Raw genomic sequence first — 26,187 nt, 5'->3', positions numbered from 1 at the left:
CTCTTGACGCGGGTTCCAAATATGATGTGATCTATGGCTAGTTCTTCCTTCCTTCCTTCCTTCCTTCTTTCCTTTCCTTCCTTCCTTCCTTCCTTCTTCCCTCCCCCTTCCTTCATTTTTCTTTCTCTTTCTTTCCTTTCCTTCCTTTTCTATTTCTCTGTCTCTGTCTCTGTCTCTTTCTCTCTCTCTCTCTCTTTCGACTGAATAACAGCCAATGCAGTTCTAACTTCTCTCCTTTATTTACAGATAGTCCTCGGCTTACAGCCGTTCATGTACTGATCGTTTGAAGTTACAACAGCACTGAAAAAAAGTGACTTATGACCATTTTTCACGCTTTTGCAGCATTCCCCAGGGTCACAAGGGTCAAAATCCAGGCACTGGGCAATCGACTCCTATTTATGACTGTCACAGTGCCTCGTGGTCCCCTTTTGCGACCTTCTGACAAAGTCAACGGGGGAAGCCAGATCCATTTAACACTTGTAGCAACAAAGGTCATGAAATGAGGTCAAACTCGCTTAACCGTCTAGCTTAGCAGCAGAAACGTTGGGCTCCACTGTGGTCATAAGTCTAGGACTACCTGTATGCATTTCTTTGTTAAATTTGTTCACTGCCTGTATCCCCATGGGACAACTCCAGGTGTTTAACAACAACAAATGCACAAATGTGGAAAAACTCCCAATATACCTAGCGAAGAACTAGTCCAACAAAAAATAATGGAAAGCACTGAAATGAATATCCTCACATTGAAAATGAAAGAGGAAGAGGATTCTGAATATTTTTCAACTTGGCATAAATGGTACGAATGGATAGCGAATAAAAATAAGAAATGTAAAGATTAATTAATCTGTAAGAGACCTTAAGAAAACGAACTGTAAATATATAAAATATATAAGACTATAACTATTGATAAGGAGATTAATTAGATGTCAAAATGCTGTTGAAATGATGATGATTTGAGCTGTAATGATGGAAATACAATAAAAATATATTTTAAAAAAATATTGGGTAAACAGAAGCAAAACAGAACAGTGAAGTGTGCAAGGACAAAGGAACACGGCGATAGTAAATCCATCAATGTGATAAATAAGCAAAAGGATAGATAGGTGGAGAACAGAGAGCAAGGGGGACTCAGGTGGAATTTCCCTGCCTGGATACCTGTCCACGCACTCAAAGTCAAAATGGCAGCCATGACACCGATTAAAGCCCTGCCGCATTTGCAAAAGGCTTTCTTTGATGGTGTGATTTCTGCGGGCCTCTCGACTCTTTAATTCTCTCTGCATCTGCTTGATTTTAATAAAAGGGCCGAATTTTTCACTGGAGTGGCTTATTTTTAGCAGAAACTGTATCTCCCATGGCCTTAACTTCAGACAGCTGTGATAATATTAAAATTCTTCAGCAGAGCCACCCTGTCTGCTGTTGGAATCCGGTGGCTTCAAAACGGGTATAACTAAAATGTTTTAACGAACGCCAAGAGGCACCAGGCATGCTTTGCATTCTGGAATTCGTAGAGCTTCGTCTTAATCAGCGAAGAATGGATTTTTAGAGGCTTCCGACAAGCAAAAAGCTTTGTTTGCCTTCCGGGCAAACAAAAACACAAAACTCTTACGTAAAGCACCTAGAGATTCTCCGGATCGATCAATCGCACAAATTTGGTTGAAGGTCTCTAAAGCTAAAACAAAAGTTAGTTCACATTTTATTTCTGAAATTTGAGGCAGAGCTTCAGATTTAACGTTGTCACAGTTAATTGTCCTACATGTTTGAACTCGGGTGGGTTGCGCCAAGTGGCTGTTCGATTAATGCAAGATTTGAATTTGTGCAAATTGTTAAACTGATACCGAGTGGTGCGGTGGTGTAGAGATGGAAGCTCTTGCCTCACAATCAGGAGGCTGTGAGTTGGATCCCAGGGCGAGGCAGATATTTCTCTCTTTCTCTGGGCACAGTGAGAATGTATCTGCTGAACAAAACTCTGCGTTGGCAACAGGAAGGGCATCCGGCCAGGAATGCTAGCTCCATTCAGGCGCCCGGATTCCACCCCGCAAGGGATTATGGAGTTGTTAAATGAAGATGATGATGTTAAATCGATATCGGGTCGTAGTTAATGCAAGCCAAAATTCAGTTCAAGTGAGCCTGGTATGTGTGACATTGAAGTTGATGGTTGGGCAGTTGTGGTTGTGGTTTTAGACGCTTTGCGTGCACCAAATAGAGAAGAGGAAGATCCCGTCAGTGGAGGTTTAACACAGGGGCTTTGTGCTTTGGAGAATAGGGGGACCCCCTCCCATTCTTTGTGGCATCCCCTAAAATATTGCAACAGTGCTATCATGTCCGCCCATATCCTTCTTTTCGTTAGACTAGACCTACCCAGTTCCTGCAACCGTTCTTCGTAGGTTTTAGCCTCCAGTCCCCCAATGAATCTTTGTTGCTCTTCTCTGCCCTCTTTCTAGAGTCTCAACATTGTTTTTACGCCGTGGCAACCAAAAAGGGATGCAATACAGGTAGTCCTTGAGTTACAACAGTTTGTTTAGTGACCGTTTGAAATTACGATGCTGAAAAAGCGACTTATGACTGTTTTTCACGCAACGGTTACACCATCCCCATAAGTCATGGGATCAAAATTTGAAGGCTTGGCAACTGGCATGTACTGATGACGGTTGCAGTGTCCCAAGGGGGTGTGTGTGTCACGCAATCCCTTTTTGCAACGTTCTGACAAGTGAAGTCAAATGGGGAAGCTGGAATCATTCATCCAACGGTGTTACTACAGCAATAATTCCCTTAACAACTGTGGCCAGAAAGGTCATATAATATGGGGTAAAATTCACTTAGCCACCATCTCATTTAGCAGCAGCAATTTTGGGCTCTCCAGTTGTAAGTCGAGGACTGCCTGTACTCCCAAGTGTGGTCTTACTAAAGCTTTGCAAATTGGTACTAACCCTTCACATGATCTTGATTCTATCCCTCCGTTAACACAGCCTGGAACTCCAGACATACGACATGCTTGTGGGCTAATTCCCACATTTAATGTGGCCATTTTAGGTTTTTGTTCTTGGCTTGACTTCCTCCTCATTCCTTCCGCCCCAGTTGGAATGCTCAGCCCCTAATTGGCTGTGTAAATAAAAGACTGGATATATAAGTATTAACTGAATGTGATTATTAGCTAAGATGCTGCTTATGTTTGGCGATCGCTCTTGGTGGGTGACTTTCGAAACACCTTCAAGTTCTTACACTTTTGAGAAAGTCTTAATTACAGCGGTGGCACCAATCTTTAATCTACTTCTAGCTTTAAATCACCGCTCTTGGAGCATTTAGTTTCTTATCAAAAGAACGCTCTGAGTAGGCAAATATCATCTAGGCAATAGATGATGTTTTGTGCAGGAGCCGAAGCGGAGAGAGAATCGTTTATTTGAGATCAGGATTAAAACCAGAATTCAAAGTCGCCTGGTCTCTGCAACGCCCTGACGTTTGATCCAAGGAGTAACCTCTTTGTAGGCACTCACTGCTTGCTTCACGCTGACTCATTCTGCTTTATCCCAAAGGCAGACAGGTAATTCATTGTTATCAAGGGGCGGCCCGTAAAAGACCACCCAGAAGCTTCAACTGGTCCAGCGTACGGTGGCACAAGCAACAATGGGTGAGCTTCAAAAGGACTTTGTAAGATTGTTGTGCTGTTCATTGCTTTGTTTCTAGGTGTTGGTTGTCACCCAGAAAGCCTAACATGGCATAGGCCTGCTTATTGAGGGGCTGCCTGTCCCCATAACATCCAATTTGATCCCGCAGAGTTCCTTGGATTAAGCAATGCCATGGCTGTCTCAAAGGTGCTTTTTTTCCAGGCGCAACCGGACTTCCTTGTTTTTGCTCAAAGAGGTTTCACTTCTCCTCCAAGAAGCTTCTTCAGTTTCTGACTGAATGGTGGAGAACGGAAGGATTTAGTATATTCATCTGGTTATTGGCACTCCGTGGACCAAGAGGATCTTGAGGAACATACTAACTAAAACCTTCCATTCTCCACCATTCAGTCAGAACTGAAGAAGCTTCTTGGATGAGAAGCAAAACATTTTCAAAGGAAAAAAACAAGACACTCCAGTTGGAAAAGCACCTTTGGGAGAACCACAATTTGGTTGATCGGAAATCTCTGCAAACTTTACTTTTTATGTCATATTGTGTGGCGGAATCGCTGGCTGAAGGAGATAAGGGAATAAAGAAAAGTGCCAATATGGAGTTGCTCTGTGGGAGAATAAGCCAGACTAGGGAAGCCCTGATCTGCCTGTTCCCAAGAGAACGCAGAGAATGGCAAGATTCTTATAAAAGAAGTGATCGACAATAAAGACATTACTTTGGCCTGTTCACGGAGTTGTTCTGGTTCCCTGTGCCTGATATATTTGATTTTATTGAAACTGTGAGACGCCCAGAGTCATTGAGAGTTTGGGTGGTGAACCAGTTTAAAAATCATCATCATCATCATCATCATCATCATCATCATCATCATCCTATTAGCTTGAGAAACTCTTTATATGTTAAGATATTTAATTTAATAGCTGGAACAGTAAAGTGTACAATGGGCCTGAACACACTGTCATAATTGATCGGTTGGAGAATGTGGGGCTCCCACCTGAGGCAATCTATGTTATGATTGGTTGCAGGGTGACCCATCACTCTGTCATGAGGTAAATTGTGAGGTAAATCACAGAACAGCATACAGAGCACACAGAAGAAAAAAGGCGGGAAAAAAGGGGGAGTTTCCCTTTTTTCCCGCCTTCTGTGTGTGCCCTGTATGCTGTTCTGTGATTTACCTCATGATGGAGTGACGTGCCTGACTTATCTTGTCTGCTGTTAATATGGACGCTAAATATATTTATTTATATAGACTACTGGTTCATGTCAGCGTCTCTAACTCCATTTGGACACCTGCTGCACAATTCCCTGACATTATGTCTCCTTGCCCTGTCAGAGAGACCTGGGATTTATTCATTCAACCTGGTTTAAACGCCACCAGAATTTCTCCCACTTACCTGACGTTGCTTTGCACATGGGAGGCATCCTGGTTACCTTACTGTGCGCAACGAAGGTGCTTTGAGAGGAGCTACTGTACTGGGAGCTGCTATCCGATGAAGTGGAGCTTGTGTGCGACAACCGGCTGTGGTCTTTGTGGGTGGCCGTGGACCGCTGGTACCATAGTCTGAGTTCATCCGAGACCACAGTCCTCCCCGATCCCTTTTCGTGGCCGTCTCTCCCCAGTGAAGGAGTCCTTATGATCTGAGACCGGGAAGGAGTCAACCGGATGGAGTCCACTTCATCTCCGTGCCAGTTTTCCTTAAACATGCCCCCTGCCGTGTACGAATTGGACGTTTTAAACTGTGCTTTCACGCTGTAGTGTCCCTCCTGGTCATTTTCGAGGCTACGCACCACCACCGGTGTCGAGCTCCCTTCGATGTACAGCGGATACTCTTTGATCCTGTACTGGGAGGAAGGCTGGCTTTGGCTGTGCAGGTAGACACCGTGATGGCCGTTCCCATTCCCGTTCCCGGCAGCCAGGTTGGGCATGCTTCCTGAATTGGAGCAGACGAGGTTTCCGGCTGACTTGTGCCGCTGTCTCTGGCGCTCGCGAGCTTTGGAGGGTGAGTCCTCAGCCAGGGTGGAGTAATTTGCATTCATCTGAGCCGGGTAGTAATGCTCGGAGCTGGAGTGGCTCGTACAGGAGGAACAGTCATCCATGGGGTCTGACCCATTACTGCTACGAGTCCTTGGCGTGTAGAAGTCAGGGCTCCCCGTCTCGTTTTCCGAGCCGAGAAGCTTTCCTTGTGACTCTAAACTAGAACTCCGGTGTCTAAAGTGCTGAACTAAACAATGCAGCCTGGTAGGACTGATGTCCACCGATCTGTAAGGCCAGAGAAACAGAGAGGAGGAAAACGAATTAAGACTTTAAACATCGCTACAGGGGGAAATCTCTTGTTGGAAACTGGCCCTTGGGATAATTCCAGCATATAATTCCAGCATGCCTTAAATCCCTTCAACCCAAACCGGCACCTAATACCTGCATAGTGTCAAGGCTCCAACAAACCACCCCCATTCAAATCGTATGTCTCTAGCTGCATCTTCCAGAGTAAAAAAAAAATGATTTATTAGCAGTGACCATGTTGGTGTTACCTGGGTTCAGCGGACTCTAAGACCCATCATTCATTTCCCCCTTGACCCTGGTCTTCCGCCCACTCCCTGGATGTATATTCTCCAATGGGACACATTCGTAGCCAAGAGTCCTCAATCATGCTCTCCAGTAATAATCTTGCGTGCCAAGACCTTCGGCTGCCTAGCAATTATCGGAAACATCTAAGGAATGCACTGCTTTCCCCACTCCCTTTCTGCTGGCAACTAAAGAAGTATTTTTTAGTTGACACGTAGCACACAGTGAAAGTCAGATATGTGGAAACCTTTCAGAAAAGCTTTAATCCAGGGTGTTCAGTCTTGGCCACTTTTAAGACTTATGGACTTCAACTCCCAGAGTTCTCCAGCCAGCATGGACCATGGTCGATCCCATTGACCAAGCGTGGCTGATTCTATGACCAACACGCCCTTTTCTTTCTCCTTCCCTCAGCTAAACCTTTACTTCAGAACTTCAAATGCAATTCTGTTTGAATCATCACTCATCACTCTAACAAACCAAACACAATGTTCATGATTTGGAGACACGTTCAGAAAGGGCAAATTATTTTGGCCTGTTTTTAATGGTGCAGTTTTTACAGTTTTGATTGCTTCCTGTTCAAGTGGGAAAGAGTGTCCATCTCGAAATATCAACGCTGAGACATCATTCGTGAAGGTGGAACCCATTTCTTTCAATTTTGGCTAAAGTATTTTGAGGTTGATCTGGCCTCACTGGAAGCATTCCAGGCTGAGAACACTTCTGGTGAGATAGCAATCACAGTAAGACTATTTACACCCCTCTCCACGTGATTTACAGAGTCAGCCTGTTGCCCCCAACAATCTGGGTCCTCATTTTATAGACCTTGGAAGGATGGAAGGCTGAGTCCATCTTGAGCTGGTCAGGATCGAACTCCTGGCAGTGGGAAGAGTTAGCTTGCAATACTGCAATCTAACCACTGTGTAACCACTACTTCCTTAGAACTTAGCAATAGCGCTTAGACTTATACACCACTTCACAGCCCACTCTAAGCGGTTTACAAAGTCAGAATATTGCCCTCAACAATCCTCATTTTATGGACCTTGGAAGGATGGAAATCTGAGTCCATCTTGAGCCGGTCAGGATCGAACTCCTAGCAATCAGCAAAATTAGCCCGCAATACTGCATCCTAACCACTGCGCCACCACGGCTCTGGATGGAAGCAGCCCACGTTGATCTCAAAACATTTCCAGTACAATTTCTCTACCTCCGTTTCTATTAAGTTATCTGAATTAAAAGAGTTTTATGCCAGGAGACCAAGAGAGGAAGGGAAAGAGCGGAAAGGACTCACCGGGTGGAATGGACATAATGTGGGCTTCGTACGCGTAGATCTGGTGTTGATGGCATGCTGGATTGGGTGTCCCAATGGGGGAGATTCCTCACTGGGCTGTTCTGGAGGGAGTTGCTTCCTCCACCTTCCACACAACTTCCAGTACTGGGAAACCGCTTGTGACTGGTGCCGACAAAAGACAACGAGGAATTCAAAAGACGTCCTTTTATTTTACACACGTCGTGTTTTACATGCCCACCATCTCCCCTTTACGTACACGGACAACCGTCAGGAAGACCTTCAGCAAAGTTTGGGTTTTCCAGATATCATCCCAACCACCGTTACAAGCGTTTTCTCCCCCATAACTCTCTCCAGATGTCCTGATCATCCGAGGGTTACTAGACTGGGGTAGCCCAGTGAAAGGAATGAGGCCAGCCAAGTAGTCGGATGGAAGGCAAATTGGGGCATTCATGCCTTAGAATAATACAGCAAACAGGGTTGAGAGGGACTTTGGAAGTCTTCTAGTCCACCTCTCTGCTCAAGCAAGGAGACCTTTATCCATTCTGGACAGATGGCTGTCCGGTCTCTTCTTGAAAACCTCCAGTGACGGAGGAGCACCCATAACTTCTGCGGGGAAGCCGTTCCACTGGTTAATTATCCTGACCGTTAAGAAACTCCTTTTTACTTCTATGCTGGATCTCTTCTTTAATGATTTTTCCCACCCATTGCTTCATGTTTATATATAAAATTACCCAGGTTAACTCAAGATCTGTAGAAAGTGGTTACCATCTTTGTTTCTTCCAGAGTTAAAAACTCAAGTTATGAAGAATGGTTGCAGGGATTGGGCTTGTCTAGTTGAATGAAAAGAAGGACTAGAATGGATGAATAATAGCAGCCTTCCAATATCTAAGGGGCTGCCCCCAAGAAGAGGGAGTCAAGCTATTCTCCAAAGCGCCTAAGGACAAGATGCAACAGGTGGAAACTCATCAAGGATAAGAACAATCTAGAACGAAGGGGAAACTTCCTAACAGTGAGGACAATTAACCAGTGGAACAGCTTTGCCTTCAGAAATCGTGGGTGCTCCCTCACTGGAGGCTTTCAAGAAGAGACTGTCTGAAATGGTATAGGATCACTTGCTTGAGTGGGGGGCTGGACTAGAAGACCTCCAAGGCCCCTCCCAACTGTGCTATTCTGAGAAATTTATGCAGAAGCTTTACAGAGTGTCCATTGGCACATTAATGCATGACCCTGGAATGTGCTAGCAACCCTTTGCTTTACTTCTACAATAGGGCACTCTGAAGTCCTCCAATGACGGACGGAAGGCCCACCTCTCCAGCCCTGGGCTCACCTGGAGTGGCTGTGAGAAGGACGCTTCTTCACCTTCTCGTAAGGCTCATCCAAGGAAGACTCGCTCCACATCTTGGGCTTAATGGGGGATTTGTCGTAGTCGTTCCGGTGATAGTGCATCTGCCGGAGACCCTCCAGAGACTGGGGAGGGGGAGGCCTGTTGTGCAAGGGGGGGCGAGGAGGGAGCCCTTTGTGAGGTGACTGCAAAGGGGATATTGTGCTGGTAGCCGGGCAGTCTTCTGGAATGGAAGGAGAAGAAGAGTCAGGCACCAAGGACCAGGATCCATCAAACTGATTTAGCGCTGAAAGTCTACACACAGAAATCTTCTCAATAGCACTCAAAGGGATTTGGGTTTACTTTGTTTGGCCACATAAGGATTCTAGGCTGATGTCTCTCTTGACTCCACCCCCCCCCCCAAGTTCTCCTACAAGGAGAGAACATTTTTTAAGCCCCCCTGAAGTTCATCCCATCTCTTTAGTTTAATTACTTGACTGCCTAATATTAAGGCACCTTTTTATCAAATGTCAACGTCACAAGGAGCCTAAGGATATAAATCCCACGAATGAGCAAAGTCTGGGTGAAAAAGATACATTTAATGGAGTTAGGTTCCTAGGTGGGTCTTGATGCTTGTGGAAACGGACACCCCCCTACGCATAAATAAAATACCGACGTAGCATCTTCTGGTTGAACTAAAACAAGCAAGCCATCCTTTTGGATCAAAAGCTTGACTCCCACCCCAGTGACACCCAAATTAAAGGGTAAAATCTTTTTGAAAAATGACATTATGGGCAAGAAGTTCAGCCGATTAAAGTAGGTCGAAAAATTACTTGAAACACAGGGAGTTGGAGTATATTTGAAATGAATCCAGCTCCATAGCCTCTTCCCTATATTTTCATGCTATCCCCAAAACTAAGGAAGACAAATACAAGCTCCTTACTAATCCCCCACAAGGGACAAAGCGCCCCCCAGACAGGAGATCTGCAGATGAGCTCCTGCCTCACTTCCTATAATCCAACTCAAGATACGGATCACGCCAAAATGGGTGCGACAGGTAGATCATTGGACCAAAATCATTTAGCCCAAGCACTGATGTATGGTGGTTGGAAATAAAGGTTCTCTCTTTATTCTTTTGATGTACTTCTGCCTTTTAAAATGGTTTTTGTTTTTGCAATGACAGCATTCTTACCAAATGCAAAAGATGGTAAGTGTTCTGACCCAGCTCCCCAAACACGACAAAACCTCTGACCTGAACTCAAAAGATTCCTTTATTAGGAGCGCCAGCAGCTTCGGCAAAAAATTTCTCTCTCACCGCAGGCTAACAATTCCATCCAGCAAGGAGATGAATACTCGTTTGTGACACCTATTCATGTCCGCCCCCTGCCTTTTATCCCCACAGGTCGGGTGGGGCCTCGCTAGCAGTGGTGGCTCTTCCACCCCAAGGACCGGCCCATAGATTTCCACGGCTCTCCTCTCCTCTGCCTTCTGTGCATCTATGCATCAAGCACTGGACCCAGCTGTTCCTCCTCTTCCTCATCAGCCCCCTCCAGACCTGGGGTCTGTTGACTCACCATTGGAGGGCTGACGGACAGCCCAGGCTCCGCCTCTCTCTCTCTCTCTCTCTCTGCCATCTCCATTCCCTCTTTCCCCTTAGAGCTCCCAGGTTGCTCTGATGCTGACCCTGACTCCTTCACCACCTCCTCCTCCTCCTCCTCTGATTCGGTGACTGGAGGGGCCGGCAGCTGACAGGCCAAAACAATACATCTCCAACATTTTTTTTACCTACCGTCTTCCAGAACATGAGCGTCCGAGAGGGAGCTGTCTTCACTGGCAATGTTTCCATCTAGGAAGCCAAGAGACCACAGAGGAGATCCAGTCAACGAGGAAGTGAAATCGGCCTTGATACCCCAACAGTCAGATAACGAAAGACGTGCTATCTTTCTCCAGACCCATCCCATTAGCCAAAGGATGGGCAACCTCTAGGTGTTCCGGTACTATAAGTCCCAACTGCCCTAGCAAGTCTTGCCAGTGACCAGGGACTCTAGTGGATGTAGGACAGCAAAGATGGAAGGCCACCTGTTTCTCCAGGGTTTCTCCAGCATCCTATTTCTCCTCTACAAATGTTTCCAGCAAATGCATGTAGACGATAATTTGACTACTGCCTCTAAACAATGAAATTCATTGATGATAAACAGCCACTGATTTACCATTAATTTGACTTAAGACCATTCGTTTAGTGACTGTTCGAACTTATGAGGCACTGAAAATGGTTTACTTATGACTAGTTCTCGCTCTTATGACCATTGCAGGGATGCTGCTATCAGATAATCAGAATTTGGATGCTTAGCAACCATGATGGTTGCCACATGACATGGGATCATCCTTTACAACCTTTCCGGAGGAACCTCTGACAAGCAAAGTCCATGGAGGAACCTGGATTTGTTTAATAACCATGTGGTTCACTTAAAGCCCGTGGTGATTCACGTAAAAAACCGTGGCAAAAGAGGTCTTAGAATCAGGCACGATCATTTAACGGCCACATCACTTGGCAAGGGAAGTTCCAATTGTGGTTGTAAGTCAACGTATTCTTAACAGCTGTGTAAAACAGTGGCTCTTTTAACTGGGCATCTTCAAACAAAATTTCAAAGAGTCCACAACTAAGTACCTATTTATCATCGGCATTTGTGAGGGTGTTGTAATCACAACTCCTCTTAGCCCATGTCGCAATTACAACAACTCTTGGTGCAAACCTGATCGGAAATGGTCTTCCACAGACATCTTTCGGTACTGAGGGATGTTTAAGCTCAGTGAAATCCCATTCATGGCTTTGTTTCTCTTATTCCCATTTTTCTTCGGGGCTGCTTATGTGAGATTGCAAACCCACAAAAATGCAGACTTGCAATCAGTAATTGCACTTGACCCCTATTGTTTCCTATTGTTACTTCCCGAATTTAATACTCAGGTGAATAGTTGCAAAGGGGTTGAAGAGGTTCTGGGCCATGAAGATGAGATGGTCCCCTGGTGGACTTCCACAATTCCTACTCTGAGAATCTCCAAACAGGGTTTCTCCATTATTTCTTCAAGCGGCCTACGAGACCCTACAATACCATGCTTCCCCAAAATTAAGACCCTGTCTTACTTTTTTATTTTTATTTTTTGCCACCAAAAAAGGCACCAGATCTTATTCTCGGGGGAAGTCCTCTACTGACTAACCTTACTTGCGTGCGTCACCCCGGCCTCCTTTTCGCTGTCAGGGGCCTTCAGGGACTTCTTCTTCTGTGGCCGGCAAGGCTTTTCTGAAGGCAATAACAGCTGATAATTCCAGATCGATCCGGAGCTTTGTTATCGGGTCCAGAGGCCTTCAGGAAAGCCTTGCTAACTGCAGAAGAAATGGGCTGGCAAGGCAGGGGTCGAGGTTGCTACAACAGTCCAAAGATAAGTATTATGACAGCTCCACCCTCCCATCCTCACCCTAGCTTAATTTTTACCTGTGCACTCAAGTGGGTAGGATCTTAATTAGGGCTTATTTTGGGGGGTAGGGCTTATATTGGGCACATGTGTAAAAATCAAGCTAGGGCTTACTTTCAGGGTAGGTCGTATTTTCGGGGAAACAGAGTACCAACCTCTCAACCCCATCCCATCTAAATAAAGTCTCAGGATATCACGGAAGGTCAACTGTCTTTACCATCTATGATCAGTGAAGCTCTTTGGGTTGGCTTCTTCCCCGATCGGATGCGGTACTCGTTGATGGAATTTTCAATCTCCTGAAGCTTCTTCAGCGCGTTCAGATAGGAGGTCTTCCTCTGCTTCTTCAGCTTCTTGCTGACATTGGGCTCGCTGGCCAGGCGTCGAGCAGCTTCCGTGATCTGGGACTGGATGGCAAATTCCCTTTCCAAGCGTTCCAACTCAGCTTCCTGTCCGAGAGGAAAGAAGTTTCAACGGTCAGCGTGTCTCAAGGTCTTCCGTTGGCTTCGTTTCACGGGATTGACATTGGATCAACAGAAACATAGGACTGTCCTCTATCAAGGGAAGTTGAACTTTTCTTTAAACTTCTATCATGTATCGTACAAACTATGTCTAGCTTAATGGAAAGAAGGACTGGGGGTGACATGATAGCAGTGACGGAACCTGGACCGCCATTTGTCAGAAATGGTTTAGGGTCTCCCGCTCGGGCAGGGGGGTTGGAATAGATGTCCTACAAGGTCCCTTCCAACTCTGAGTATCTGTTATCTCAAGGATTGCCCCAAAGAAGAGGGAGTCAAGGTATTCTCCAAAGCACGTGAGGGCAGGACAAGAAGCAACTAATCAAGGAGAGAAGCAACCTAGAACTAAGGAAGAATTTCCTGACAGTTTTGAACAATTAACCAGTGGACGTTGTGGCTGCTCCATCACTGGAGGTTCTCAAGAAGAGTTTGGATCACCACTTGTCTGAAATGGTATAGGGATTTCCACCCTGAGTAAGGGGTTGGACTAGAAGTCCTCCAAGGTCCCTTCCAACTCTGTTATTCTATTCTATTTATTCTATATTCTATTCCTTTTCCCAATGGATGAAATACAAATAAAAATCGAAAATGAAGGGAAGAAAAAAGAAAGGGGAAAAAAATATATGAGGTACAGGGGAAGAAAGAAAAAGGCGTCGACTTGATTTTAGTACAGTACAAGATAACATTACAACCTCGATTTTTTTTTTCTAGCTTCCCCACCATCCTGTCAGAGCGGAAGAAGCTTCTTGGATGAGAAGCGAAATGTCTTCAAAAGAAAAAAAAACAAGGAAGTCCAGTGGCCTCCTGAAAAAAAAAAGCACCTTTGAGAGGAAGACCCCATTTTATTCCAGACTTCCAGTGATGGAACAATACACAACTTCTGGAGAGAAGCCGTCTCACCGGTTGACTTGTTCTCACTGGAAGGAAGTCTCTCCTTAGTTCTAAGGTTTCTCCTCTCCTTGATCAGAGATGAGTGATTGGAGCTTCTCTCTTTGATTGGGAATGATCCCCTCCCCTAATCCCGCTGTGGGTTTTGGAAGCCGTGACGCTAACTTTTGCACATCAAAGGGATATGTCCTATTTCAACGTACCCGCCTGCATCTGAACAGAAGGGCCTGGTTTGACTTCATCCTTCATCAAGGTAATATGGCTGTCCTTGGCTCCTCTCAAAAAGCTCTTTTGATGTTTAGGATGACTCAGCACTGTTTTAAGTCCGTAACTACAGCTCTTCCCTTGTTGCGTTTGGCCAAACAGCTATTATTCGTGGGCGCTTAAAAGTTTCCCTTTGAAGATTTTATAATCTCTGTCAACAGCGAGCTGATTAAAAATGCATTTCACACAAGACATAAATGCTACGGCCTGTTTTCTCCCTCCCATCCACTCCGACACCTCGGCTTTCCTCCATCCTCCAAAAAACTCTCCCACATCCACAGAAAGCGAAGGATTTAAAAGCACCGATGCATTAAAAGCACCGCTCAAGATTTATTTATTTTTTTTAAAAAAAGTGCATTTGATCTTTGAACTGTGGATGAAGTTCACACCCCAGCTCTAAGAGTCTGAAACTTCTGAAAAGGGCTTTAAAAAGCTTTACAACCGTTGCACGTTCCAAGCAAAGAAAATGTTAAAAAATAAAACCATCAGCCTTATGAGATTCTGCAAGAAGGGATACGAGTTTGTTAGCATCCTACTTACAATTCCAGTTTGAGGCGCAGCTAAAAAAAGATGACGTTTGTAAGGCTCATTGCAGGCTGAAGACATCCATCTCACACTCCTTCATGTATAACAAGGCAATATTTTATTGCCCGGGCATGTGTGTGGTTTATCAGAATTAATTAAAACACACACACACACACACACACACACACAGAACTGAATATCTGAAATCTTTAAAAGGCAGGTCTACAATATAAGCATCAACTTCTTTCAAATCTTTATTTAATTGATGTGTGTGTCCAGGAGAACAAGCTCCAACATCCTTAATGCAGATAGAGACACCTTCAAAAGGACTTCTCCAGCAGACTGAAAATCCAGCACACACTCACAATAGAAGGTGTGATTGTCAGAGACACAGCTCTTGAGGTGCAATTCTTTTAACACAAGCATGTCTCCTAGGGCGTTAAAAAAAACAAAAGATCTGCTGTGTGCTCTGCGTAGGGGTTGGGAAGGGCAACTGGCTGGTAAATGCCCCGCTCCATCCAGTCGCCTCAACTTTACTCCAATTTAAGGGACTTACAAGGTCATAAAAAGAGATTTGCTTTAAAAATACCAGCCTGCCATAATCCACCTATCGGTTACCTCAACTGCTACGTTTTTCAGAGTTAGGATTATTAAGAACAGCCCAAGTAGATTGCACGGAAAGACTCAAATTAAAAGCAAGGCTAAATATCTCGGCAGGTTCTCAGTCATCCAGGTCAGGATTGTCCCAAAGCTGTTTTTCCAAAAGGCAAATCTGGATTTTATTTTATTTTTCTTGAAAAACCCTTCTGAAGAACTGACAGAAGCTTCTTGGATGAGAAGCGAAATGCTTTCAAGGAAAAGGATAGCCCAAGGAAGTCCAGTTTCCTTTTGGAAAAGCACTTTGGGGACAGTCAAGGGAGGAGGAAGGTTTGCTAAATCCATCTGCTTCAAGGATCTCCTCCTAACTTCCATCTCGAAGGCTGGACTGGTAGATGGTGAGGCTGGTCCTTCAGCAAACAGCAGGAGGAGGCGAGCAAGTATTGTTTAATGATCGATCCACGGGATCTCTTTTTGGGTTGGGATCCATGTCAGTTTGGTCTCCCTCACCAGCCAACATGAACTCATAGCACGGCAATAAATAGATGGACGAAAGAAGGACAGAAAAACAGGGTGACTGGATTTTCCAGAGCCTTGTAGCAACCAAGTATTTGGCCATCGTGGTGCACAGTGGGTCATTTACCTCTCCCTTGGGTAGCATTTTCTGTTCATCCAGTTTAAAAGAAGTACCAATCCTCCTCCTCACGCTTGGGGGCTCCTCCCCCGGGTTGAGGGGATACTCCCTTGGCAGTTTTCCAGTAAGTTCCTGAAAGCACATAGCAAAGCCAGGAGTTAATTCGCAGGGATCTTTGAGACCCTGCCTCACATGGATGTAAAACAAGCTTAACAACATTGAATCCATGCTGGTGTTCTGACCCAAACCTGGTTCCAAGAGAGCAAACACAAGGCAAAGGCAGCAGTACAACCTTTTAATGTTGCATCTTATGAACCCTGTTCTTTCACAGATAAAAGGCTACTTCCAACTAATTAGCTCTGACAAGAAAGAGCCTTGCCAAGTTTTTGCCAGGCTGCCCCAAAAAAACAACAGATAAGAAATAGTTTACAACACAAGAGTCTTCAAATACCAACTGTAATGTCCACGAGGCTGAGTTTCAAAACGTCTTTGCCTTCTGCAAAGTATGTTCGTTTCATAGCTGGCTTTTACCTTCTTGAAGGAGGGGCCATTACCTTGCAGCCTTACTCCCAAGTCACCCATGCTGCTACAGCTGCTCTTTCCTGTGAACAGCCCTGCATGCACGTGCGCTTGGCACAGGCTCTTCAGAACCTCCTCATCACTGCTGCTAGCCCCCACAATCTCTGAAGGCAGCAGTCCACTCCCTAATGGTCCTGGCCCCTCATCTGAGTCCTCGCTGTCTTCAGCCGTCCGCACCTGCGGCCGGCTAACCACAACAGCTGGGACCTTTCAGGAATCCACCAATGTATTTGCAAAAGAGGTCAAAGAATATGGTGGTAACCTCCCCACCCAGTTGCAAGAGACTGAAGTCATTCCTGGGGTGGGCTGGGGGCCCAAGATGGTGGGTCCAACTGAATGATCAAAGACCCACCCCTTGGTGCTTGACTTAAACCAAGGGTCTTCAAATTTGGAAAGTTTAAGACTTATGGACTTCCAACTCCCAGAATTCCTGAGCTAATATGACTGGAGGAGGAATTCTGGGAGTTGAAGTCCACAAGTCTTAAAGCTGTCAAGTTTGAAGGCCCTTGACTTAAACTCCCAATTTAAAGACCCATGTGAAATCTATCTATCTATCTATCTATCTATCTTCTTATCTTCTATCTATCTATCTATCTATCTATCTATCTTTCTTTCTTTCTTTCTTTCTTTCTTTCTTTCTTTCTTTCTTTCTTTCTTTCTTTCTTTCTTTCTTTCTTTCTTTCTTTCCTTCCTTCCTTCCTTCCTTCCTTCCTTCCTTCTTCCTTCCTTCCTCTCTTATTTCTCTCTTTCTTTTCTTCTTTCCTTTCCTTCCTTCCTTTCTCTCTTTTCTTTCCTTCCCACCCTTCTTCCTTCCTCCTCCTCCCTTCTCTCTTTCCCCCGCTCATGTCTCCCCACCTGTCTGTCTGACAAATTTATATGGTTTCATTTAACTCCAGCTCTCCCATTCTTGACTCACTCTTCGTCTAAAAAATCAATTGCTTGCAGCCCCAGAAATGATGGTTGAGATGTACATACCTCTATAAGTTTACATCTCCTTTGTACTTTAAAAATAATTTATATCTTTCCTAACACTCTTGGGCATTTGGGGGATAAGTCGCTCGGGTAAAACAATGGCTTCATAAATTTGTCTGCCACGTACTCTTTCGCTCGGTGTAAAAACATTGCCTTTGTGTCTGATTTGATCAAGTGCTAAATTCCAAATTATGTTGGCATAGAGCGAGGCTGGGCAGGACCAGAAGCAAAGAGTTGAAAACAAGGCTGGCCTGTTACGAGAACAATACCGAGGTGCCAACCATTCTTCTATGAGAAGTGAATCATTTACGAGGGTGCCAAGCTGGGGAACAGAAAGAGGTCCATATAAAACCAACCAGAATACAGCTGGAAGGGACCTTGGAGGTCTTCTAGTCCAACCCCCTGCTCAGGCAAGGAACTTATTTCAGACAAGTGGCTGTCCAGTCTCTTCTGAAAAACCTCCAGTGATGAAGCACCCACAACTTCTGGTGGCAAGCAGTTCCACTGGTTAACTATCCTCATTGTGAGGAAATTCCTCCTTAATTCCAGGTTGCTTCTCTCCTTGACTAGTTTCCACCCATTGCTTCTTGTCCTGCCCTCAGGGGCTTTGGAGAATAAGTTGACCCCCTCTTCTTTGAGGCAACCCCTCAAATATTGGAACAACTGCTATCATGTCACCCCTAAGTTCTTCTCTTGGTTAATCTCGGTTTAAAAACAGTTTACATCGCCCTCAAAAACCAAATCCATTTCCCAACCCCCAATTGTCGGCAACAGTCTATATTTCCACTTCTTAAATTTTCTATGCGATGAGGTTATCAAAAAAAACCCAAAAAAAACCCAAACCCCACTGCCCTCCCTTCAAGGTCTTAAAATTCGCAAAAAGCCGTCTTCACGTTCCGATTTCAGAAACGCGCATGCGAGATTATTTGGGCCGGCTGCAAGTAAATGAATTCGCCTTGAACTTGGTTATTTTATTTTATTTATTTTTTTGGTGTAAAAAGACACACAGAGGAGAGAAAACAACGCCAGGCTTGTTAGCATCCAGGATCCTGTAATTTAAGCAGAGCGAGCAACCGAAGGGAAGCCTGCAGAAACCCGACGCTCGGCTGTTGCAAATAGTTGGAGCGGGCTTGGTTTCTAGGCTTGATTCCCACAGGAAAATCGATGTCTTTGGAGTGATTTATGGCCGAGTAACAAGAGAGTTTAGAGCGGGATTAGAGGAGGATTAATTTACTTACATGCTTGGGGGGGGGCTGTTTTAAGCAAAAATGTTTAGGCATCCCCCCCCCTTCCGGTGACCTCTGCTGACCTCTTACACTGTCACACTCTCCAACCCAAGGGGGAATTTAAGGAAAAAAAAGAAAAAAGAAAAGAAATGAGCCTACGAGGTTGAACTGGTCAAGCATTTCTTCCTGTCTTCCTTGTTTGTTTTTAATTTCCGTCCCTTAACAGGATTTAGGAAATTTTATTGATTTATTTTTATTTTATTTATTTGTTGGTCGAGTATGCATTAGATAACAGATATAAGTATAAACATGATACTATGTTTATACTTAGGACGATTATTAAGTGTTGTACCTGATGATTCTGGACTCTTGACGAATGTATCTTTTCTTTTCATGCACACTGGCAGCATTTGCACCAAGACAAATTCCTTGTGTGTCCCATCACACTTGGCCAATAAAGAATTCTCTTCTCTTCTCTTCTCTTCTCTTCTCTTCTCTTCTCTTCTCTTCTCTTCTCTTCTCATTCTTCATTCCAATATCTATTCTATTGTATTCTATTTCTATTCTATTCTGGCTATCACCAGGTATTGTATCTTACGATTCTAGATGAATGTATTTTATTTTTTATCTTATGTACACTGAGAGCATTTGCACCAAAGACAGATTCCTTGTGTTCCAATCACACTTGGCCAAGGAATCTCTCTTCTCTTCTCTCCTCTTCTTCTTCTTTCTTCTCTTCCTAATTCTTCTCTTTCTCTTCTCTTCTTTCTCTTCTCTTCTCTTCTTTCTCTTTCTCTTCTCTTCTCTTCTCTTCTCTTCCTCTCTCTCCTCTCCTCTTCTTCTTCTCTCTTCTCATTCTTCATTCCAATATCTATTCTATTGTATTCTATTTCTATTCTATTCTGACTATCACTAGGTATTGTATCTTATGATTCTAGATGAATGTATTTTATTTTTTATCTTATGTACACTGAGAGCATTTGCACCAAAGACAGATTCCTTGTGTGTCCAATCACACTTGGCCAAGAAAGAATTCTACTCTACTCTACTCTACTCTACTCTACTCTATTCTATATACATGAAATGGATAAGAATAAAAAGGAGACATTAGGACAGGGACGGTAGGCATGTTGGGTGCTTATGCACACCCCTTGCAGACCTCTTAGGAATCGGATGAGGTTAACAGTTGATAATTTTACGTACTACGCTTAGGTCAGACAGAAGGCGGTGTAGTTCTAGGTTGTCTAAGCCTAAAATTTCAAGTCAGGAGTCATAAGGTATTCTGTTGCAAGTAGAGGAGTGGAGGACTCTTCTCATGAAATATCTCTGGACTCTCTCGACTGTGTTAATATCCGATATGCAGTGCGGGTTCCAGACTGATGAGCTGGATCCGAGGATTGGTCTAGCACAATCAATGGAAAGATCCTGTTGTTGGATAGCTGTTGTGATTTGCCGGTAGCCTGTGCACATGGCAGCAGAATCGGACAGTGGGGAAGAACGGGGACCAGTCCAGGAGTCTGGAGAGGAGTCTGATGAGAGTCCTGCGTCTGCTGCAGGGATGAGGCCAGGACCATCTGAGAGTGGAGTGCTGCCTCCGGAGCCTCTGGAGTCTGGCAGTAGCGAGGAAGAGGAATAAGGGGAGCCTGTTCCCAATGCGTGTGTGCACAGAGTTTCCAGAAGGCAAGAGCAGCTAAGAGAAAAGGGGCAACTCAGGAGTAAGGCTTGGAGGTGATTGCCTCTCCCATAAGGGATTAAGGACAGGCAAAGGGAGAGAAACCTTTGCAGGAAGCAAGGTTGTTCGCTCTGTTCAGATTAAACCTGGAAGCTCTGTGTGGACTTTGTGCTCCATTTGGCTTTTTATAATTCATTTGGCACTTTAGTTGTTGGCAGCAATTCAAAGGAGAGAAAGGTGGGTGCTTATCTCGAGGGACTGTTTGGGACAGGCTAGGAATGAACATAATTCCCAGCATTGAAATAAAATGAGAGTTGTTTTAACTAAGCGTGTGCTTAATTATGGTCTCAGGAAGCCTTGGTCAGAATAATAGTGCTGTGTTTAAAGGTGCAACGACTTACGTCCGAGTGTCACACTCACCACCATGGCAGCATCCCCGTGTGTGTGTGTCATGTGATCAAAAATTGAGAGGCTTGGCAACTGGCCTGTACTTTTGACAGTTGCAGTGTCCTGTGGGCGTGGGGGTGGTGGTTGGTCACGCCACCCCCTTTTTGCGACCTTTGGACACTTCCGATTCACTTAACAACCAGGTGACTAACTTTAACAAACGGTGATTCACTGAACCGCAGTGGCAAGAAAAGGTTGTAAAAAAAAAGGGCAAACCGTCTCGCTCAGCGACGGAAATTTTGGGCTCAAATGGCAGTCGTTAAGGCGAGGACTAACGGGGAACCAGTCATGGAAAATATATGCTTCTCTATCCATGGAACCTGGAAGGAACAGAGACCGAAGAAGATTTTTCAAGAATCAGGAGCCGGCTGATCTATGTTGCTTTTTCCTCTTTTTAGGGGGAAAAAATTATGCAAGATGAGACAAATAGATTTCATGTTCACAAGGTAGAAAACTTGCTGAGTTTCCTTCCGAAGCAGGATAGAGGGAAAAATATTTGAAAAAATATCTGAATGTGCAGAAATGACAAGATTAACATTAGAAATCAAAGAAAAAGAAGACTCTGAATATTACATGGTATGGGACTGTGTTTTATAAATGGCTGGAAAATAAAATTAATTAAAAGGGATTAGACATCATTACAAAGCAATAAGAGAAACTAGTGTAATAGATATACTGTATTTTACTTATGTTATACTGTATATATGGGAATGTTATTATTATTATTATTATCATTATAATTATTATTATCATCATCATCATTATTATATGGCTATACTGTTAAGAAGAATATTATTAGTAATTGTTAAGCACATGAAATATGTACCTAATCAACAGACGATTGAAATTGAATGGATTTATTATATGTTAAAAAAAATTAAAAATATAATTAAAAAAAGAAAAACAAGATGGAAAACTTTGCTGAGTTTCCTGCCGAAGCAAAATTTAAATCGTCCAATCATTTAAAATAAATATAAACAACCTTTTTAATTACATTGGTCTACAAGAGTAATAAAATTTAACGACTGCAACTCAGTGAAATGCATATTTAATTACGGATCATCTAACTATTTTTCCATGCTTGTCGGTCCCTTAAGGAGAAAGGTGCGGTATAAATCAGAGAAACAAACAAACTGCACACTCATCTGCTCCCAGCGAATAAAAACTGGATCCATTTCAATTAAAGTCAGGCCTGCAGTATATTAAAAGAGTCAAATCTGCCCTTTGGCCTTCCTATTTATAGGAGATGGACCAGACAGGGCCCAGGGGTGTGGTCAAAGGCTTCATTTCCCACACTATTTTTGTAATTGTCTATTTTAACACAACAGGCAAGGCATTCATTCCCAGGCTGATTCGTCCTTCTATCTTCTGGAGAAAAAGGGCTGATTTATTTTATATTATTCAGATGATTTGATGACAGCCATGGAGAGAATTCAGATAGGATAGCAGCGGTGGGATTCCATTTTTTTTTAAATTACAGGTTGTGTGGCTGTGGCTTGGTGGGCGTGGCTTGGTGGGTGTGGCAGGGGAAGGATATACTGCAAAATCCCCCTTCCCTCCCCCACCCCACTGACCTGCTTTCCTGCTCCGTTCTCCTGGGCAGGGCAACCAAAGGAGACCCAGCCGATCAGCTGGGACTCGATGGGAGGCAGAAAAGAGATGGGGTTGGCGGGGCCAGTCAGAGGCGGGATTGGCCGGTTCTCCAAACTACTCAAAATTTCCACTCCCAGTTCTCTAGAACTGGTCCAAACTGGCCGAAGACCACCTCTGGAGGATAGCCATACCCTCTGAAAGGATCACGTTGGGCCCAACTAACCTCAAGGGTAGGATTAGAAGCATCTCTGCTGCCCCACCAACGTTCCCAATATAAGAATGGATGGAAAGCGATGGGAGTTAGCAGAGGGCAAAATTGTCTGCTTTAATTAGAGAAAAGATCCCATCCAGCTTTGCTTCTACTTGGAAACCATTTCTGGACTTTGTGCTTGAGACAGGAAAAAAAAAACTGACATTGAGTTTTGCTGATTTGTACAGTTGGTTGTTATAGAATTGTTGTAGTATTTGTTAAATTGGTGAAGTTAAAAAAATGGAGGTTGTAATTTTATTCTGTGGTTATTATCCTCAAAAAGTTGGATCTTTTCTTTCCTTTTCCTTCCTTTCCTTTCTTTTCCCCTTCCTCCTTTCCTTTCCTTCCTTTCCTTTCCTTTTCCATTCTCCTTTCCTTTCCCCTTCCTCCTTTCCTTTCCCCTTCCTCCTTTCCTTTCCATTTCCTTCCTTTCCTTTCCTTTCCTTTCCTTTCCTTTCCTTTCCTTTCCTTTCCTTTCCTTTCCTTTCCCCTTCCTCCTTTCCCTTCCTCTCCTTCCCTTCCCTTTGCCCCTGTACCTATGCCGCTCTTCCCCTTCCCTATTTCCCTGTCATCCTTATTTTCATAATCCGATCGTGTGAGCCACCTGCTTTCAAAGGGAAGCATCTCTGCTGCTTACCGCTTCCCGGAGACACAGCTTCTTCAGTTCCTCCAGGCGCTGGCGCAGCGTCTCCTCCAGGGCTTCTTGTCTGGATTTTAAGGCAGCCAGCATGTCTTTCTTGGCAGACTGAGAACTGTCGGACTCTTGAGAACCTGTTGGGGGACAACGGTGGCGTTAGTGCAGCTGACAGACCTCTGCAGCCAGCTGGATGGCTTTTGGACAACAAAACGGGACAACCAAACTGGACAGATATTGCATCGACTCAATTGAGCTGTGATGCTGGAGAAAGGGTCTTCTTTGGACCGCAAAGGTGACCAACAAGCCAGCATCAGAGTGTACAACACCAGGTATGTCACTGGGAGACAAACATCAGAAAAATCTCACTTACTTTGGCCATGTCACGCAAGGGAATTCACTGGAGAAAGCAATTAGGTTGGGAAGAGTTAGCAATAAAAGGAAACCAGGCGGCCAAAGACCAAGATAGTTGGACACCATGAAAGCTGAACCCGACCAGCGCATAGAACGACTCAAAGAAGCAGTGCAAGATCAGAAGATGTGGAGAGAGACCTGGCCCAGAGAAATGGCCAAGATTCGGCACAACCGAAACTTGGCACGGCAACTGGGTCTGTCTAATCTAGTGAGGGACCAGGGGAGACAGGAGAGCAGCCTTCCAATATTTGAGGGGCTGCCCCAGAGAGGAGGAGGAAGGGGGTCAAGCTATTTTCTAAAGCACCTGAAGGCCAGATGAGGAGTAACGGGTGGAAAACTGATCAAGGAGAGATTCAACCTAGAAATAAGGAGGAATTTTCTGACAGTGAGGACCATCAACCTGTGGAGCAGCTTGTGGCAGCTTCCTCACTTGAGACTTTCAAGAAGAGATTGGACTCCCATCTGTCAGAAATGGTGTAAGGTCTCCTGCTTGGGCAGGGGGCTGGACTAGAAGACCTCACAGGTCCCTTCCAGATCTATTCTGATATCATCATCATCATCATCGAGAAACTTCCTAACAGTGAGAACAAATAACCAGTGGGACAGCTTGCCTTCCAGAGGCTGTGGCTGCTCCATCACTGGAGGCTCTGAAGAAGAGATTGCACAGCCACTTGTCTGGAATAGTAGACAGCCTCCTCCTTGAGCTGTGGGCTGGACTAGAAGACCTCACAGGTCCCTTCCAGCTCTGTTCTGATCGATTGGTCACAAGCGTCCATGTCCCTTGACTCAAACTGGGTTTACAGTAGCGATCTGTGTCTATCACACACACCCATTACAATAACCGAAACAGGCCTTGTGTGCAAGTTGCACTTCCATGATTTAGGGACACCGTGGAGTATAGGAGGGCACCCTTCTTGGATGTGGTGCACATGGAAAACAAACCAGCACCTTCCAAGCATTCCCACAACCAACAGGAATGTGAGAATCCTGAAGGAGGCTAGATGTGCATTCCCCGATGACGTAAAAACGTTTTGTTTTTAGCAAAACACAGGGAAATTCCACAACTGAGATAGCAGGGCTTCTGTCAAGCTCAAAATAGGAAACAGGAAAACCGGAAGTCCATCAGCAGACCTCCAGGAAGGTCAGAATTCAGCAATATGGAGTTGTGATCCTTTGACATCAAAAAGTTTTGCAACTCTCTGCCAAACTGACATCAGCAAGACCCGGACGGGTTTTCAGCTCTAACTATATGTCTTTGCTAGCCTTCTTACTCACAGCCTCTCCATCTTCCCACGCCATGTTCAGAAATTATTAATTCACGTTGGATTTCTTTAGGGTTCCCTAATAGCAGGATTTCAAATTAAAACACCCACACAAGTTGACAAGGGTTTAACGATGTTGTAATGCTGAAGGGAAGGCATCTTTTTGTCCTACAAAGGTGCGTTAGGAGTGTGACAGCATGACAAAAGGGGACTCACGCACACACACAAACACACAAATCGATGGGTGTAGGCATTTACAAAATGTGATCTGTCAGTTCATTCTCTAAAGTGCCATTTTTCAGTCCTGGCAACTTTTAAGATGAATGGATTTCAATTCCCAGAATTCCCCAGTTGGCTGGGGAATTCTGGGAATTGAAGTTCCACACATCTTAAAGTAACCAAGGTTGAGAACATATTGCTTTAACTTCCGTACTGGTCCCACCACCCATTGCCTCAATGTTTAAACATCTGAATGCATTCCTGAATAAATTTGAGCTGTTGCTGTGTCTGCCGTTTTTAAAAACTTTTTTTAGCATGATTTGTAAAATGACAGCTTTCCGAGATTCGAAAAGGGATAGACAGGACAAGCTGATGATCAAACCTTCTATTCCTATTCTGCCATAAAATACACAGAATAATCTATATATTTGTTCTAATAGTTTTGATTTATTGAAAGATAACATTTATCAACTGGTTTGCAGCCTATCATATGAGGACCAGGTACATTTAGAAATGGATAGACAGATAGACTGATGGATGGATGATGCATGATAGAAGATAGATATTGATAGATAGATATATGATGCATGATAAAAGATAGATCCATAGAGATTGATAGATAATTGATAGACAGAGATGATGCGTGATAGAAGATAGATAAATAGATGATGCATGATAGCAGATAGATAGGTAGATGATGCATGATAGATAGAAGATTGATCAATAGAGATTGATAGATGATAGACAGATAGAGAGATGATGCATGATAAATAGAAGATAGATAGGTAGATGGGATGTAGATAGAGATACAAATACAGATTTAAAGGGGTGATATTTGTAATAGAAAAGAAAAACTGATGTTTACATTCCCCGCAAACTTTCTTAAAATGTTTTTTTTTGCCACTCATTTTGCCATCAACCAATCCCTAATTTCACTGTAGATTTTTTACTATCTCTCTGTCTACTTGAGAGAGCTAAGGGTTACTGAAGAAAGAATACCCGATAGCATGAGAGAGCTTTGGAGACCAGATGAAACAAACCTGCCTCTGGGGACGTGGACAGAACAATAGCCCAGAAAGAAGGAAACTATCCCAGCATCAGCCAGATGACATCACTACAGAGTCCAGATGTGCAACCCTCCCTGGCCTCTTTAATGGCGTTGTTATTTAAAGATGTGTTTTGTACACATCTCACGCCATGAGCAATTAATGCGGCCATCCAGGTGCGTCCCTTGCAGATTTCTAGCT

At 44.2% G+C, this 26,187-nt stretch overlaps 1 protein-coding gene across 8 annotated transcripts in view; it reads right to left on the bottom strand.

Moving 5' to 3' along the window:
* The window catches only part of FRMD4A (FERM domain containing 4A), a 346,975-nt gene that overhangs the window by 8,582 nt on the left and 312,206 nt on the right, over window positions 1-26,187 (bottom strand). For 7 of the 8 annotated variants that reach the window (XM_087933907.1, XM_087933909.1, XM_087933906.1 and 4 more), the window contains exons 15-21: window positions 23,049-23,182; window positions 15,682-15,804; window positions 12,467-12,695; window positions 10,568-10,624; window positions 8,785-9,022; window positions 7,458-7,619; window positions 5,004-5,869 (exon numbers count right to left, since the gene is read on the bottom strand). In XM_087933907.1, coding sequence (XP_087790033.1) covers window positions 5,004-5,869; window positions 7,458-7,619; window positions 8,785-9,022; window positions 10,568-10,624; window positions 12,467-12,695; window positions 15,682-15,804; window positions 23,049-23,182 — 1,809 coding nt within the window. The remainder of the gene's footprint in view (window positions 1-5,003; window positions 5,870-7,457; window positions 7,620-8,784; window positions 9,023-10,567; window positions 10,625-12,466; window positions 12,696-15,681; window positions 15,805-23,048; window positions 23,183-26,187) is intronic. The other variant, XM_087933908.1, reaches the window with a different exon arrangement.

Source organism: Pseudonaja textilis, chromosome 5 (assembly GCF_049901715.1).
Source record: "Pseudonaja textilis isolate UNSWEBS1 chromosome 5, rPseTex1.2, whole genome shotgun sequence".
Taxonomy (NCBI): domain Eukaryota; kingdom Metazoa; phylum Chordata; class Lepidosauria; order Squamata; family Elapidae; genus Pseudonaja; species Pseudonaja textilis.
The sequence above is the reverse complement of the archived record's forward strand: the minus strand, read 5'-3'. Positions and strand labels throughout refer to the sequence as shown.